The sequence below is a fragment of the Caretta caretta genome, chromosome 5 (genome assembly GCF_965140235.1).
Source record: "Caretta caretta isolate rCarCar2 chromosome 5, rCarCar1.hap1, whole genome shotgun sequence".
NCBI lineage: Eukaryota > Metazoa > Chordata > Testudines > Cheloniidae > Caretta > Caretta caretta.
The window spans coordinates 101853262-101872143 of NC_134210.1; the positions used below are offsets into that span (position 1 = coordinate 101853262).

An 18882-nucleotide genomic window follows, 5' to 3' on the forward strand; every position below is an offset into this window, starting at 1 on the left:
CTCCATACAGATTTACATATATATATCTCCCTCCCTCCCTCCCCTAAATCCTGAAGTATCACATATGCTTGCTTAAGGCCCAGACAACATTTTGGAAATACTAATGCAGCAGAACTATAGCAAGACTGAAATTGCCCAAGTGGAAATCTTTGGGTAAAATGTTCATGACTTTCTTTTCCAGTTTTCAACTTGCTTGAACATTTCTGATGAAATTTCAAAACTTTTTGAAAAACTAGTTAAACAATGTGGGGGAGATAGTGGGGAGGAAGGTCGCTAAAAACTGTTTTCCCGCCAACTCCAGAGACGAGCTTGTTAAGGGGATTCGTCACCCTGATGCATATGCTGGGGAGAGCTGTCTGCATTGCCATATGGAAATGGAGGAGGAGCCAGTGGGTTTGTACACAGTGTGAATGCACTAGGGCCATACTTCTCACTGGTGGGAACAGCGAGCTGCATCTGCTGCTACGCCTCTAAATCTTGCTGTCGTTGGCCAGGGGCTGGATAAGTGTGTTTGGAGTACCCAAGGCACATGTTGGTGCTGAGGCTCTTTTCCCTGGGTCCTGCTGTACTTCAGAAGTTTCCTTTTACTAGGGCTTTCTTTGATTAATACAGGGGGGAAATGCTGATAAATTATTTCCTTGTTTTTTTCAGAACATTATGGTGGATCCTCTTTTACTTGGGCTTCTCTGAGTCTGCAGCACCTTTTGGATCAGCGTTTCTGACATATAGTGAGATTTTCAAAGGCACAGATGAGAGAGATCCTCAGCTGGGGTAAGCTGTCATAATGCTCCATTGACTTCAATGGTGACAATTTACACCAGCAAAGGATCTGCCCTAGGTGTCTGGCTCCCGTTGAAAGCCAGTGGGAGTTGGTTGCCTGTCTGTGCTTTGTGCCTCTGAAAATTGCCCCCATAATCTGATATTGGTAGTAGATTTGCATCCGAATTTGGGGGGTTACCTGTTCTTGGCATATGTTATAAACACTGAGACAAAGAATTTTGGTCCATTATGATTTTTTACCGGGACACTGTATTATTAATCTCTCTGTGGCTAACCTCTTGTTCCTTCCCGTGCCCTTGAAATTTTTCCTATTATTTATCTGAATGTGTGGTGTTTTGCTAATGTTTGTTGGTTTTTTTAGAAAAAACAAGATTAAAAGTGGAGACTACAAGATTATTGCACACTTTCTTAATTAAATCCTGGCAGTGTCCCATTTGTTTCTTTGCCCCATATTTTATACTTCACAAATCCTGGTTCTTTCTGTTTACTTTTTGACAGTCCTTCCTTATTTATAGGGCCCTACCAAATTCACAGACTGTGAAATCTGGTCTCCCTCTGTAAAAATCTGGTCTTTTGTGTACTTTTACCCTATACTATACAGATATCACGGGGGAGACCAGCATTTGTCAAATTGGGGGTCCTGATCCAAAAAGGAGTTGCAGGGAGGGTCACAGGGTTATTTTACAGGGGTCGTGGTATTGCCACCCTTACTTCTACGCTGCCTTCAGAGTTGGGTGGCTGGAGAACAGCGGCTGTTGCCCAGGTGCCCAGCTCTGAAGGCAGCGCCCCGCCAGCAGCAGGGCAGAAGTAAGGGTAGCAGCACTGCCATGCCACCTACAATAACCTTGCGACCAACCCCTCAACTTTTTTTTGGATCAGGACCCCTACAATTATAACACCATAAAATTTCAGCTTTAAATAGCTGAAATCATGAAATTTATGATTTTTAAAATCCTATGACCATGAAATTGACCAGAATGGACCGTGAATTGGGTAGGGCCCTACTTATTTAAAGGCTTGGCAGAATTTGATTTTTATTTGTTTTATAATTTTGACAGATAATACTGATGTTTATTTTTAAGCATTTTTTTCAATTTTTATCGATTTTAAATTTTCACAGCTGCATATAATTGTGGGGGGTCAACATCACATGTAAAAATATACAAAGTTTGAAATTCTAAGAGGGTCGCAATCAGCATTTTTCCTGCTTTGCGTATCTGCGAATTTCTAGAATTATCAATGGAAATATTTCTGCGTCGGTTTGAGTGTACTGTGAAATCAATGTTTACCAACATTTACTGATCAAAACCTAGTTCTTCCAAGCCTACTTATTTATCATATTGGCCCTTATTTCATATTTAGTGTATTTATTGCTAGATGGTCTATGTGACCACTAGCTTAGCTTTGAACATTTTCTTTCTAGATTTTTTCTTTCTGATGCTTATTCACATTCACCCCTTCCCTAAACTTGTCTTAACTGTGGTGTTCAGTCTATGATCACAAAATGCTTGCTCTACTTTATTTGCTGTCTGACTCCAGCTGTTTGTTAATAGTGATAAGAGCACCCCACCCAGACTCTGCCTGGGAAACTCAACCCTTAAAGACCCTAGTACCATACAGTCCTTCCTCTCTGAAGTGTATTGTCCTTGTTTTCACTTGTGTTTGCTCTCCTATTAGTCAAAATTACAAATTTGACTGGATCAATCAGTTCATGGAATTCCTACACACATGGTATTCCACCATACATCCAGGAGGAGATTTTTGAAGGCTCATATCTACTTAGGTGCCCAGCTTGTAAAGGAAGGTGGGTTTTTGCATTTAATCATACCTTCTGTGCTGCATAAAATTAAGGACAACATTTTCAAACTTGGGTGCCTCGCTATAGGCACCCATAAATCTAGACCAGGGGTGGCCAACCTGAGCCTGAGAAGGAGTCAGAATTTACCAATGTACATTGCCAAAGAGCCACAGTAATATGTCAGCAGCCCCCCCATCAGCTCCCTTCTCCCAGCACCTCCCACCCACTGGCAGCCACACCAATCAGCGCCTCCCCCTTCCTCCCCATCAGCTGTTTCGTGGCATGCAGGAGGCTCGGGGGGGGGGCGGGAGGAGTGAGGGCACGGCAGGTCTCGGGGGGTGGGGAAGGGGTGGAGTGGGGGCAGGGCCTGTGGCAGAGCCAGGGTTTGAGCAGTGAGCACCCCCTGGGCCGTTGGAAAGTTGGCGCCTGTAACTCCAGCCCCGGAGTCGGTGCCTATACAAGGAGTCGCACATTAACTTCTGAAGAGCCGTATGTGGCTCTGGAGCCACAGGTTGGCCACCCTGATCTAGACTTATGCACCTAAATAAACAGCCTAATTTCTGTTGACTCTGAACCATTGAGAGCTGCAGGGTATCAAGAGCTTTGAATCAGCTGATTTATTTAGATATTTAAATATGGTTTTTATGTGTCTCAGTTTAGGCACCCTGTTTGAAAAATTTGCCCTAACTTCCTTTCTAATTCTCCTTGATACCTTTGGCTAAATTTTCAGAGAGGCCTCTACCAGGTTTCTCTGTATACACAGGCCATTTACACACTCAGATCCAGATCCTCAGCTGCTGCAAAACATCCAAAGATCCAAAGATCTGGCTGCTCCAAAGATCTGGCCCTCGGTTGCTGTGCATTATTGCTTTTGTATGTAACTGATAGATTGTGCATGAACAAAAGTCGTTTGTGGTCAGTTTGCATTTTCATGGACACATGTTTTTGCAAGTATAAATTCTATCACTTGCGTACACTAGTAATCACGTGCAAGAATTGTGTGTGCAAGTTATTTGCACTCACTAATGCAGGCCACTATATACATATAGATGGTTCTATACCATTTCTAGTCATATCGCTACCAAGAGTGTGTCTGCATAATAAAAAGAAAAAAACCCCTCCTATTATTACTAGATGGTGTTTTTCAGAAACCTTTTGGATTTCTGTCATCATGTTGCTTCTAATCAAGTGGTCTCTAGCATTCCGACCATAAGCTTACTCCCTTTGTTATTTTTAGTGTGAGCTATAACGATTTTATCCCAGTCATATTTCCTCCAAGGTCTTCTATCTCAGATACTTGTAAAGCTATGCCTCCCTAGTAATGTTTTCTTTGATCTTGTTAATGACTTAAATCCATACTGATTTTGTTTCTCCTCCTCTCGTGTTTGCTCCTCTGAATCTGCAGGATGTTTTTTTTATCATTGTCTGGGCTTTTAGTTTTCTTTCCCAATTTCTTTTTCCATAATATTTCTTCCTTTTTTTAAAAGAAGTTCTTGCGTTATTTAACCAATGTTCCTATTAAAAATTTCATTCTCATATGTTATATTATAGTAAATTTAAATATTTGTAGTTTTCTCTCACTCACTCACACACACACACGTCATGCTCATAGCAAGTGCAGTGAGGTTGAAAACTACATTTCATTATAACCCCTTATTTTTACATGCTCATAATTTTCTAAAACACTAACCTTTTGGGCCCCAGTCAGGCAAACACTCCTACATGTTGGTAATTTTATGCACATGAACAGTCCCATTGAGTATAAATATCCCTATGCATTAAGTTACAAGTGTGCATGGGTTTGGAGGATCAGAGCCTTAGTCAGAAATTTTGAATGCTTGCTCTCTGTCCAAGGGTGAATTTTTTTATGTGTGAAAGTTTGAGCAAAATGTCAGTTATTTTTGAATTACGCCTTTTTACTCAGCAATGTAACAAACTGCTGACAACTCTGTAAGTTGTTTGTAGTGTTGTTGTAGCCATGTTGGTCCCAGTATATGAGAGAGACAGTATATGAGAGGTAGTATTTTTATTGGATCAACTACTGGTGAGGTAATAACTTTTATTGGATCAATTTCTGTTGCAGAGAGAGATGAGATTTCGAGCTACACAGAGCTCTTCTTCTGGTCCATAGCTCGAAAGCTTGTTTCTTTCACCAACAGAAGTTGGTCCAATAAAAAATATTACCTCACCCACCTTGTCTCTCTCACCTTGTAAGTTGGAGAAGGACTATAATATGTCAACTATCAGGACTGGTGTCTTTATTTGATTTGTGGGGAAATTGCTTTTTATAATTTAACAAAATTAGGAATACTTTAATGTTGCATACTGAACAAATGCAGCAGATTTTTTTGAGAGGTGCACGCTTAAGGATGAACAAATTGGGCCCAATCCACTTCCACTGAAATCAGTGGGGGTGTTTCCAGTGACTTCAGGAGGAGTTGGATGTAAATATATGCACAACTGAGAAGCTGGTTATGCCATACGCTTCCTCCGAACGTACAGTGTCCCACCCACTGGCCAGCCCTCCTGCCTCCTTGTTATTTTCTCAAATTGTTTTGCCTTTTAAAATAGTTTTTGTCGTTTAAAGTGAACTACAGACCTTACAGTGACTTTTTTAAAGTATGATGAGAACAAAAGGAATCCTAATAGTAATATTGGACCATTATTTGATGGAAATGGTAGAATTGTCAATAGTAATGCAGAAAATGAAGGAGGTTTCAATAAATGTTCCTGTTCTAAACCTGTGGAAATGCCAGATGATGTAATCACATTATATGATGAAGATGAAATACTTTCCATTCTAACAAAAACTAAGGAGGGTGTTAAACAACAGCTACTAAAACTAGACATTTTAAATTAGCGGGTGCAGATAACTTGTATCCAAGAGTTTTGAAAGAGATGGCCAAGGAGCTCTCTGAACCACTAATGTTGATTTCTTTTTCAATAATTCTTGGGACACTAAGGAAGTTCCAGAAATTGGGTCACCTTGATTCTGGGGGTGAGTTTAGCTTTCAGCATAGGTTAGAACAGGGTCAGGGATCTTCTAACCTGCACAGGATAAAACAAGGTTAGGGACCATTCTGTCAGCATAGTCTGGTAGTTAGGGCACTTAGTTAGGATATGGGAGACCCAAGTTCAAATCCCTGTTCCAGTGACTATTTAATTATTCATAAATAGTAGAACAGCTTCAAGAGGAGAAAGCCACATGCCAGAGTATCCCACAGTCCAGTGCTTAGGGCACTCTCCTGCAATAGCAGAGATGCAAATTCAGATCCTTTCTCCACATCAGACAGAGGGGGGAATTGAATCTGGGTCTCCCACATTGGTCCCCTAACCATTGAGCTAATGTGTACAAGGGAGGTGCCAAAGCTACTGCCTCTGGCCATTTTGTGAATCCTTTACTATGCTTCTGTCAAAATGCTGAAAATCGGAATGAAATTAATTGGGCCAAAATAAGCTGTTTTGACTTTTTCAGTTCGGTAGAAACTATTTGACAAACTAAACACAAATTCACCAATAGTTTCAGTTGACCTGAAACTGCATTTTTTGGCAAATAAACTATTTGTCCAAAAAATGTTGCCCTGTTCTCCTTCTGAGTGCTTTACCTTGCAATCTTAATAGTGTTCTTTTTAACGTCTTGCTTTTTAATTAATTTCTTAATTTATATTGCACCTTTCTTGCCAAGAAAAATATAGTCTATTTGACATTGGTTTAAAACTTAATTTTAGCTCAAACTTGAAAAAAACTGTATATCAGAAAGCATTTGCTTATGCTGGTAAACTCAAGATAATGACTCCAACATTATTGTAGGAGGGGGAAAATAATATTCATTCCTTCAGTATAAAATGAGTATTGTTTCTGGGAGTAGAATAAACCTTGAGAAACATAAGAGTTTAGGCATTGACGTCTTTACGGATAAAGCCAGCTCCTGCCCACAGACTGCTTTCTCCTGATAGCCTTCACATGATGCTTGTGCCTTTTTGATAATCTTTACAGAATTAGCAGTATTGCTTCTCACCCTCGCTGACTGTGTGGCTGGACATGCCAGATATTTTCGAGAGTTGTCAAAAAAATCACTTGAAGACATTCTTAATCAGTGGTTGTTTGTCTTAAGGGCTAGCATCAGAGTGAGAAGAGATAAGGATGAGGTAGGAGTTGCCAGGTGGGATGCGCCTCAAAAAGACGTTGTTAGATAAGGAAGTGGTGCAGCAGTTAAGTATGTCCCTGTATATTGGAGCTGAAGTGGAATAACAGCTGGCCTGGAAAGGCTATAATACTTCCATTGTGCCCTTTTTTAAAGACTTTGAAAAGTGGCTGTGTAAAACTGGCACCTTCTTACCAAACAGATCAGCTCCCTGTGTGTGTATTGAGAGCAATATCTAATAACTTTTGGACAATAGTACATTTTTGCTCCATTTTGCTCCTGTTTGCCCTGCACAGCTTCGAGAGAGCTGAATTATTTTCCTGCGTGTGCATCAACAATAGAATTATTTATTAGGTTCCAATCAGTTACATCTGTGCAAATCCATTGAAGGGAACAGGCTTGGACCTGTGTCACTGAAGGCATCATCTGAAGACCCTGGGGCTGCAGAGGCATCGCCAAGGGCACAGGTTAGCCTGCAGAACCTTTGTTACAGGTGATGATGGGCAAGAAGGGAAAAACCCTAGCTTGGCTGAGATTGCAAGGCTGGCAGTTAGAAAAAAAAAACCCTTTCATTTGTAAGCTTTGCGTATTTGAGCAGGAGTATTGAAAGACAAGGAACCAGGAACCCCACAATGTCATTTTCCCAGAGACAGAGTACAATTGCCCTTTAACTCTCTCAGTGCACTAGGATGTCAGTGACTGGCCCTCAGTAATAATTCCTTCCAAGGGTAGAAGTGTGGCCTACTGTGTAAAGGTCGAAATGAACAAGTGCAAGCTCCTCTGCTGCTAAACAAGCTCCATTCATGTCCCTTGTCCGTGTGTTCTGCCACTTAGCATGCAGTTATAAATGTGAATGCTTTGAGTTACCTGCATCAACCAGTCCTAATGGGATTGTCATTTCCTTGAGCGTGGGGAGAAATCCAGAGATGTCGCGCATTGGCTTCTGTCACTCTCGCTTCATAGCAGGAGCAAAATGGCCGAGGTAGATCTCCATGTCTGCAGAGAGCCTAATTTAAGCAATCCTTTTAAGGGTCTTGAATACTTTGTTTTATACATTGGGCTTTGGCGGGGCGGGGGGGAGAGGGGGGAGGGTTGCACCGACGAAGCTACACCATTGCACACCTGTCGGGCTTGATTCATGGTTCCGTGCCATGCGTGTGTAGCCATTTGTGCTTGTGCAAAGCACGGCCATCGTGAGGGATTTTTTTGAGCTAGTGGAGTGCAGGAACAGCATCTGAGAAGTTTCTTAAAACGGGGGAAAACTCCACTTTCATCCTGTAATTTAAAAATGGCCAACTGGCTTTTTATTGGAATTTCTTTAACAATAAATTAATGTTCTCGTTATTTTAAATTCACCTTTGGGCTAAGAACAAGCCTGAGAACTTCTCCAGAAAGTTATAAACACCTGAAAATTGGGCATTAGAAAGAAAGCGCCTCCAAAATTTATATCTGTAGAGTCATCGTAAAATGATTTTAAAAAAATCAGAAACATGTCTTAGGGAGTCAGTTCCTCCCCTCCCTCCCCCGTTATTTAATTCATTTATTTTTCTGGGTAAATAGCTTTTTCTGGAGACAGCTTCTTCTCATGGAGGATCAGAGTCTGCCACCCTGACTCAGTGACTAGTATCTTACTCATGGAGTAGTGGGACTACTCACGGGGTAAGATGTTACCCGTACTCAGGCCACAGCTACAGTGCAGGTGCTGCCGTGGCACAGCTCTGGCTCCATAGCAATGCTCCTGTAGAGTCATAATGGAGACTCTCTTCAGTGACAGAAGGGGATTTCCCAGCACTACAGGAACTCCATCTCCTTGAGCAACGGTAGCTAGGTAGACAGAAGCATTCTTCCATCGATCTAGGTGCAGCCACACCAGGGTTTAGGTTGGCACTATAGCTGTGCCATACTAGCTTTTAAAAGTAGACCAGGCCATATGGTAAGTATCAGACTCTGGCCCTTAGCTAGATGTCTGAGGGCGGTAAACACAGAAGTCCTGATGTTCCAGTCACTTTCACTAGTATAGATAAGGAGTGACTCCACTGAAGCCAATTGGGCCTGACTCTCATTTACACTAGGGCCCCTTTGCATTGCTCTGGCAGTGTAAAGGGGCCTTAAGTTAGACATAAATGTAATTTACACCCACATTAGGGCCTCTTTACGCTGCCAGAACAGTATAAAGGGCCTTAGTGTAAATGAGAATCAGGCTCAACAGAATTATACTGGTGTAAAACTGGCCTAAGTGAAGAAAGAATCAAGCTCATGGGACTGGGATGAGAGACAGGGAGAGGTGGAGTTGAAGAATAGGCCAGCTGGCACCTCTAGGATCTAATATTCAGGCATACCTATTTGTTGCTACTATACTTCCCAGCTTAGGCTAAAGAGGATTGTCCCACCCTCCTGCCCGCCCTTTATTAACAGAGAGAAAAAATATTACAGAAACATTTTTGGGGGGTGAGGGGGATTTGCAATGTTTCAGACTGCTCCATGTGTTACATACCTTTGTAGGGTATGCATAATAAATCACATGCTACATGCTTAAACAAATTACTGCCGCTTTTGTATGCACAGTGACAAGTGCTCTAAAGGTCAGAAAAGCTTCCTTAACAAATCTGATAAGATAGTGCAGTGAGCTGTAAAGGCATAAAGTCCTGGGGGTCGGAAACCAGGCTCGAAGAAATAATTATGCATGGTAATGGGTAATTACGGATAATGGCCTATTTTGGGGGGTGGCAGAAAATACACAGCCCCACAGCCTTGCCTGGAATGCACATTGTCTAGCACATTAACTTTATAGTGAGCTAAAAGTTCAGCACTGGAACAAAAACAAATCCCTAATTTACAAGGGAAATAGCACAGAAATGTTCTTTTCAGAGGCTAAGTTTATTTTTAAAGGCAGAACAAACGTGAGGGTTTGATTTTGTTCCAACACCCCCCAGTCAAAAGAACACTGATGGCTAAGCAGAAAATAGTTAATGGTGCCAGCTTTGTTTGACATCTGAAATAGCTCTGTCATGACTGTCTGGTGGGAGAAACATATTGTTCCAGCATTTCTGATTATTACTTTAGGGAGTGATTTCACACCAGCCTCTTTCAAGGCTACTGTCCGACTTCAGAGCCAGCCATGAATTGAACTAACACACAGCCGGGGCAGCATTGCCAGGCTGGTTAATAGGGCAGTTAGGATGCATTCAACTGAACAGGGGGGAAATTCTCAAGTGCAGATCCTAGACTCTTATGAGGGCTGAAGACAAGTATTTCAAGAATGAATAATTATTCAGATGGTTGTGGCCTGATTCTTTCCTGTGATAGAAGTTGGCTTGTGGTAAAATAGAACCATTACTGTGATGAAAACAATCACTCTTAACCAAAAGTTGGCATAGCTCTGTTGAAGTGAATGATACTATGCTGATATATTCTGACTGTTGATCTGGTGCACTATTTTAAAGCATGTGGCTAAGTAGAGGCATGGGATCTGGGTCTGTCATAGGGATGTGGATATATAGGACTCTTAGGTGTGGCTGACCCAGGATCTTGCCTCTTTTAAAAAAAAAAAAATCTCAACCCTTCTGAAATGAATTACTGGTTAATTACTGTTAATATGCCATAGACCTGAAGAGCCGTGTACAACACTGAAAGATCAATAATAGTATTTATCATGAGGTATATTGATCTTCATCTCAAAGTGGGTCATATTTCACACCACATCCTTCAGTGCACAAAAGTAGCAGAAATACTGTATAAGGATAAGTAAACAGGTAGAAGTGAGCTTAGTGATCAAGTACAGCTTATGAGGACTAGAATGGGAAGTGATAACATCATCTTGACAAGGGTGCCAGATGGGAGGGAGGGTGTGGGGGGTGGTACTGTATGGCAAGCCCGAATTAGAGACTGGCCTGGGGGAAGATGTGGTGTACATGAATCATGTGTGGTGTACATGAATCAGGGACCAGTGAGGGGAGGAGGCAGATGGCACCCTATTGCGTGCCTGCATCAGTGACCAGTACGGGGGAAAGACGTGGGCAGCGCCACATGGCATGGGCGCTGGTGGGCAGAAAGAGGCAGGTGGTGCTGTATGGTGTGCCAGCATCACTGACCGGTGTCGGGGAGGACACGTGTGGGGCCGTAAGGTGTGCCCTCCTCAGTGACCTGAAGGCTGAGGAAGATTTTTCCAACTCCTCTCTCCTCGTACTTGTGCATTGGTGGGTTGTAGCTTTGCTTTAGTGTTGAACCCAGTGTTCTTGAACCCATTTTGGCTACAGTTGCACAAATTACTACTGTACCTTAACAAGGCTGGTAGAAGATTATACCTATCTGAACTCATCTGAACTCCCAGAATACTTTGTAGACTTAGGGCAAGGCTGGTCCTGGTCCTGCACGCATGCACAGGACTAGGGAGAGGGTGTAAGGAACCTCTCCTGGTTCCCAAGCACGGGGACCAGGGACAACCAAGGACAGTATAAGGCTAGCACCTGCAGCAACCACTAACCTTCCCAAGGGTGCAGGGAAGGGCAGAGTTGGGAGCACATGAGGCAGCTGGTTAAAAGATGTAGTATCAGTTGTTCTCCTTGGAGCATTGTGCCTAATATTGAGCTCCCACTGGCGTGATGCACCCCTCATGTGCAGAGATCACTTTGTTCTCCGCAGAAATGCGTGAGACAGTCGTGTCTGGCGTGAGAAAGCAGCAGCCAATCTGCCAGCAGCACTGTACAAGTGCCGAGAGTTTTATTTGAGGGAAACAGATGAAAAATAGCTTATTAAATGAAAACCACGGAGTCGATCTAGGCAGGCTGTAATTAGCAGAATGCAACCTGCCTGACAACTCTTCTTTAATAAATTCAGCACTGGGGGTCCTTTACTGACAACGAGTGGGCAAGGACTTGGTTTTCAATCTGATGTACAACACAGTTCCTAACCAGTACAGCACTTCCAGCACTATGCTGGAACTCAATGGAATGGGTCAGCGACTGAGTAACCACCCCCACCAGCACCTAGCTTTCCCTTGAGGCTCTCCCAATTAGGGAGTCTCGCATCCTGACCCTGTTTAGTTTAAGAGCTGGTAGAGATGCAGGCAGATTAAATGCCTAAAAGTCTCTCCTTCAAACACAAAATCCTCTCCTTTGGAAGTGTAGTGTCCGGCTTTGCTTGAGGGGTTACAAATTCAGTCAGGGAAATAGAAGGAAAATACAGGGAGAAGATGTGGTTAAGTATTTTAAAGGTAGAGGGCCTGATTCTGGTCCCTAATCTTGCCCCTGTGCGTCATTCAGGGGCACACCATTCTGAGAGAGAATTCCCAGGGAACACCAGCATCGTAGGAGCAAGTGTCTCCTTGCAGCCCCAGCGTCTGGTGTATACCAGGAGCAGGAAGATGCTTGTGGTCCTAGGTCTCAGAGCAGCCAGCACCAGCACAAGTGTGCTGTGAATCAGAGTAATCCCTGAGGCTGCTCCAACTTTCACCAAAGGCCATTTTGGGCCGCAACAGTAGCCCAGAATCCAGGTGGTGCAAAGATGCCATAAAGCTATGCCTTCTGTGTTGTATCTCTGAGGACATGCAGCCCTGAATCTAGCCAAGAATAGTCCAGGGAAAGGCAGTAACCAGTCACCATGCATGGTTGCAAAGAAAAGTGCTTAGGTTTTAAATCCAGGGTGCAGGAGTTGACTGGAGCCTGTGCTAGTTCTCAGCTGCTCTTTGCATGATATTGCGATTTCCTACATCTTTTGGAATATAACACGGTAGCGCCATGAGACCTCACTGAGGCCTCACTCTTCTGCCTTATCTCATGTGGCAAGAGCATTTTTTGGGTCTGCTCCAAAGCCCACTGCAGTCACTAGGAGTTGCTCCAGCCAGGGGAGGCTGTAGCTCATGGGGGATGTTTGTCAGGCCCGTTATAAGAATTGTGGGTTCTGTAATTTCATGTTCATGAAAGAAAAACATCCCAGGCATCTGACAGTTTGGGATTTATGCATGTGGTTGGGTGAGTGAACCGGCGAACTGATGAGTCTTAAAAGAGCAGCTCATAGGATTGTACAGATTATTAGAGAGCAAGAGATGGCAGAAGAGACACAAGGGACCAGACCAATAGATTCATCATGGGGCCCAAGCACTAAGCCACCAGGGATAACAGCACAACCACATCAGGAAAAAAGAGGGTGTTGGCAAGTCAACCCCTTAACTCAGTAAACTCCAAATTATGGCTGCCCAGCCTGGGTATGCTGTAGAGGGGGAAGAACATGCATGAAGCTATTAGCTCTCTTTGTGCTCCTTTGAAAGAGGCAGCCATAATGCTGCACCCAGTGCCTCTTTTCTGGGAAGGGAGAGCGCTAGGCCTGCCAGCAGTACTGACCACCCAGAAGGGGTGTGTTTGAGGGATTTGGGGCATGACCACGGCTGTACCCCTGCTCCAGCCCTTCCCACCATGAAAGACCTTTGCAAGCACCAGGAGGCTGTTGCTGGGGCTATAGGGAGCACAGCACCCTTTCTAAAAGTGCAGCAAGTGCTGCATGTGAGTAACCCCTCTTCCCCCCCTCCCCCCCCCGTATGCTTGCTCCGTCCCTCCACAGGCACAAAGTGCCCCAGCCAGCCAAGTTTGCCTTGCCTTACCATCTATCTCCTGTAAAATCTGTATCCCAGCAGGGGAAAGGATGGAGGACATTACATTTGGCTGTTTGACAAGTAGTATGCGAAGCCGAACAGCCTGGCTGGGATATTATTCAAAAGCCAAGTTTGGGGTCAAGGTAGTCCAGGGATTTGTGTGATTGACTAGCTTTTCAGTTCCAGTCACCTGAGTTCGGATTTCGCCAAAGTCCCGGAGGGGATGAACTTGGAGATAAAACTGGCAGACTCTGCTGAGCAGAGAGACAGGCATGGAATAACAACAGCACCAAAAACTGGGATGGAGGTGCAATAATAGAGCTATATGGGAAAGGTCTCTGCTTACCTGACCTGATACCTCTAAGCAGGGCTCTAGTCGCCTCACTTGCACAAATGTTGTGGTGTAGGTTTGAGAAATGTTCAGAATGTAAGTGCCCAAATGGCTGGATTTGCATTCAGGTAGAGCCTCGGAATTGGGAGAGTCAGGACGGAGAGAAGACACACAGTATTTGAATTAGCAAGTTGCTTTGTTTTGACATGTGCAAAGATAAACTCAGGGAACTCAACGGAGTTACAGCAGGGATGGAACTGCACTATAGACCTGGAGTGATACAACTGTTGATTGTGAGGGATCTTAATTTCAAGTCAGGAAGGGAGGCAGGGTTGGGTTGAAACCTGTAATAAATGGTACTATTGAACATTTGCAGCTGGAATGGAGCTCAGATATAATGCTTTACAACTGAGGGTTCATGTGAGGTAGGTAAATACTGTTGGGTCCAGTTCGCAGAGTTGGTTACTGGGGCAGAGAAATATTAAGTGACTTGACCAAGATCACACAGGCTCTGTCTACGTTAGGGATTTTGTATAAACATTCCCTTACCATTGTTAGCACTGGTTCAGCTCTGAAAGTGTCTACAATATTGGAAGGCCTAGAATAGAAAGGTCAGCCCTGTCCTTGTTAGCACCCTGTCATGTCACCCTGCTCAGAACAGATCTAATCTACATCGTGTTAAAAACAGCAGCAGCAGCTGTCTGCATTCAGGATTGTAACGTTGCAGACGCTACTGAAGCTGAAATGGTATTGGTAATGGGGGGAAAACATCCCTAGTGTAGAGGGCCACAGTGACTCAATGACGGAACCAAGTAGTGGAGTTCTGAAGTGTTTGTGCCTCTGATAAAATACACCCTTGTTCAGTACTTAGCCCTATTCCCCACTGTATCAATAATATACCTTGAAAAGTTACAGCGTTGTTTCCTGTACTCTTATATTAGTGCCTTAAATGCATGTGACTGTGTGAGAACTGCACAGACCTGATGCATGTGTATGAGACAGAGTAAGGGTGTTAAGCAACTGCAAAGTATTAAAGGACAATCCCCCTCCCCTCAGAGGAGTCACAAGACACCAAACCTGCCCTGGGCTAGTATAGAGGGATGGGAACTTACCCATTCATGCATTAGCAGCTGAGAATGAAGTTGGAGCCTGACTCCCTTCTCAGCAGGAGGGGAAGGAAAGAGGATGGAACCTTCTTTCTTCAGACAGTAGGGGAGGGATGTGGTGCTGGCAGCCCACAATCTAAGCAGTCAGGAGTGAGATTGAGAGCACAGTCAGGAATCCTGTGAAGCAACAAAATAATCAGCACCTCTTTCTGCCTTGCCATGGAAACTGGTGCAAGGGATCCGGGTGTGGGTGATTGCCTGAGAAAAACATGGCTGCATTTTGAGTGTTTCTAGAGGAAAGGGGTTGAGTGTCCCTGCTGAAACTAGTCTTAGCCACCCCCAACAAATCAGAGTTTGGATTGCCATGGCTCGATCTGCTGTCCCCTGGGTATCACAGCTTGTGTGGCATGTACACGCGTCCTCCCCCCTATTCTAAAGCCATGTTTATAGAGTGCCCCAACTGTCACCTGCAGATAACCAGGTCCAAAGGGGTGAATGAAGGGAACCGGTGTCAGCCTGAGGTCAGAATCTTTCTGCTTTTAAGTTAATTCAGACTTGACATATAGCTATGATGCGCTTCTAAAATGTAATGGTGTAAATGTATTTCATTCGAGTTTACACCTGCTGAGGTTCTGGCCCAATCTCTAACCTTCTAGTCGGTTTTGCCTCAGGTGAGATAGTCAGTGGGAGAAGTCTTTCAGGCTCAGCCTTGCCTCTGAATGAATATCTGCCTGCTGACCCTCCAACGAACAGCAAGCACTGCCTCCCGTCAGCTTTCACCTTTTCCGATCTGTCACCCCCTGTCGAGCCAGCAGATGGAGAAGCAGCTTAGTGAAAGATTTCAGAGTAAGAGCCGTGTTAGTCTGTATTCGCAAAAAGAAAAGGAGTACTTGTGGCACCTTAGAGACTAACCAATTTATTTGAGCATAAGCTTTCGTGAGCTACAGCTCACTTCATCGGATGCATACTGTGGAAACCGCAGAAGACATTATATACACAGAGACCATGAAACAATACCTCCTCCCATCCGTGGGTGTGTATATAATGTCTCTGGTCTCTGTGTATATAATGTCTTCTGCAGTTTCCACAGTATGCACCCGATGAAGTGAGCTGTAGCTCACGAAAGCTTATGCTCAAATAAATTGGTTAGTCTCTAAGGTGCCACAAGTACTCCTTTTCTTTTTCGTGAAAGATAACGTTCTTTATGGACCCTCCTGTTTCATAACCAGCTGTGGTTTGGTTTTTTTTCTTTTCAGAGGGACGGATGCTCATTCAGGACATTCCTTCCATCACCAGCAGAGGGCATCTGGAGAGCACATCTGACTTGGTTGTGGACTCCACCTACTACAGCAGTTTTTACCAGCCATCTCTGTATCCTTACTACAACAACCTTTACAACTATTCCCAGTACCAGATGGCAGTGGCCAGTGAATCCTCCTCTAGTGATATGGGGGGCACACTAGTAGGGTCCCCTGTGAAAAACAGCCTGCGAAGCCTCCCAGCCACATACATGTCAAGCCAGTCAGGAAACCAATGGCAGGTACTGTGTAACAGAAATGATGTTGGCATTCTGTGTGAAATCTGCTGGGGTCCATGAGCCTGATTCGAATCTCATTTACCCTGATGGAACGCCATTTGCTTCAGTGTAGTTGCTGTAGTTCTCAGCCATGTGAGATTGGAACCAGACTCTAGATGTGTGTTAGGGTGTATTTAAAAAGAAAGAAAGAAAGAAAGAAATGTCCTGGGATCCGAAGGCATTATGAAAGCCATGTGACAGGCTGTCAATGCAACTGAAAGGGGTTTCCGCTCAATTTCTTTTTATTTTCCTTTTATAACTAAATATTCATTTAGTAAGGGTTTGTTTCCACAAATAAAACCATTATAATTAGTAAATTTACCAGCCTGAGAGCTCAGGGTGGCTTTCTGGAGAGGCTGTGTTCTTTAGGATCTCTCTTCATTTCTCTTTTATTATTCCCCTTCAAAGACCGTACATAGAAGTGACCCCGCCTCCCAGCCTGCTAAAACAGTCCATGCCACTCTTTGATTGGCTGGCAAGAGTTGATTGAGCATGACACAAAGCTGTTCTTCATGTGAATGTTACCTCTGCCAGGAAGAAGGGAATTGGACTTGGCTCCTCCATGTAACAGTTTGTGCTTGGTAGGCCAGCCCTGAGGAATCTTTTAAGCTGTGTGTACCACTATTATATGCAACATTAAACCCAACCTCTCCCCCTTAACTGGAAATAATATAACCCCTGAGTGTTCAAAGAGGTAGGCAGGGCTTAAGGGGAAATCAACCATTTTTTAATGTTTTTACATTTTTTAAAATAATTAAATAGCTTACATTTCTAAATGAAAAGTCATTTCAAACAGGAAAAGTGGAATTTTTCATTTAAAAAATGAGTTGCAAAACTGTTTTTTAAGAAATTTTGGAATTGAAAATTCTTCACAACCAATCCTTTCCCACCAAAGTTTCGATTTCAGCAAATCAGCATTTTCCATCGCAAACATTTTGTTGAAAAATTTCCAGTCAGCAATGTGAATATCCATTTTCGCGTGATTTACACATACACAGCTACGGAACTGCAAGTGTGAAGTTGGAAAAGAGGCTGTTCCAGGTTGGCCCACAAACAGTCGGTTCATTGTATTTTGAACCCCCTAAGCCAAATGAGCTATTCCTGTAGCAATTTTATTTTTTACCTTTTTCAAGCTCCATTTCCCAGTCTGGAGAAGGACCAAAGGGTTATTTGAGGTCAGAGACTGGCCAAAAAAAAAAAAAGAAGAAGAAAATCTGAGACAGTGAGCGGTTGTCTGGTCAGAGAAAGAGAAATCAAGAGTAGGAAATGCAGTCACTCAGTGCCACTCTCCACCTCACACTGCATATTCTTCACCCTCCTTTGGAAGTGCTCCCCATGCCGCCACACCCTTTATGGCTCCCAACTTCCCTGGGTTACTTGCCTCCCTCTTGCAAAGCACAAGGGTGCACAACACAGTAGTAACACTTACAGCCAAGGGTTTGATTTCCAGCTCTCGTAGACATACTCGTGCTAACACTCTAAAAGTAATAATGTCGCTGGGGTAGCATGGGTTAGCCGTGTTAGTCTGGACACTGTGGATATATACTTGGCACGGCTAGCCCAGGCCATTACTCTGGCTACGCTACTATTTTTAGTGTACAAACTCGATGGGAGCTAGCATGAATATGTCTGTGTGAGCTGGGAATCACCCCCTCCTCCCAGCTCCAAGTGTAGACATTCCCACATGTAGAAGAGAAGGTTCCTTCTTCAGGGGCTCCACTCTGACACCCCTTCCCTTCCCCCCTCCCCCCCAAAAAAAGGTAAATTGCCAGAAAATCCTCATTTCTTTAAGGGGACAAAAAGATATCGCCCTGAAGGGAGAGGTTTGATCCATTCACATTTGAGCTATGGGGCAGCACTAGAAATGTTTTGCGTTCCAGTACAAGAGGTTCTAGAAACATCAGCATAGTTCCTGTCCCCACTTATAATACTCTTTGAGTGAGGTTTCCCAAATGCTGCATAATCCTTTTTTCACTTCCTCCGCATGGAAAGGCCCTTTTGGAAACTCAGATTAAGGGCAACTCTTGAAGGAAGGGGGTAGGTTCAAGGCCATGGCTTCATGACAGGCTCTGTTTTTTCCTCTTAAAGTCCTTCACCCCGGAGATCATTCCTGTTTTTCTGAGAAAAGAACTGGCTGGCCCTCCCTGTGCCTGAACTCAATGGTGAGACAGCTTCCTTCGGACAAGAGTGATTTGCTCCCTCCCTCCACTTATAGGTGTACACACATGAAAACTGGTGCTGCCCCTCACCCAAGTGGTTGTTAGAGGCTGTTCTAGTGTTGTATTCAAGAATACTCAGACAAGTCACACACAGGGAGGTGGATCTGGATTTTACTCATGACAGTACTGTGCAGTATCATTGGTTTACTGCTCTTAATTTTGTTCAATCCAAGTTTTACTTGTTTGGTTGCCATGATATGATGCAATACGATTTAGCTTGTAAAATGTTATCTGTTCTGCCTTTCAGTGTAAAGCTGTGTTTGTACAGCCCCTAGCACAATGGGGTCCTAGTCCATGGCTGGAGCTCCTAGAGCTACTGCCACGAAAATAATAAGTCATAAT

The 18882-nt window shown here is 43.8% G+C and overlaps 1 protein-coding gene across 5 annotated transcripts in view; it reads left to right on the forward strand.

The window, feature by feature from the left end:
• Positions 1–18882, forward strand: part of DMRT1 (doublesex and mab-3 related transcription factor 1) — an 88491-nt gene that overhangs the window by 15675 nt on the left and 53934 nt on the right. For all 5 annotated transcript variants that reach the window (XM_075128753.1, XM_075128754.1, XM_075128755.1 and 2 more), the window contains exon 3: positions 16002–16285. In XM_075128753.1, the coding sequence (XP_074984854.1) occupies positions 16002–16285 (284 nt within the window). The remainder of the gene's footprint in view (positions 1–16001; positions 16286–18882) is intronic.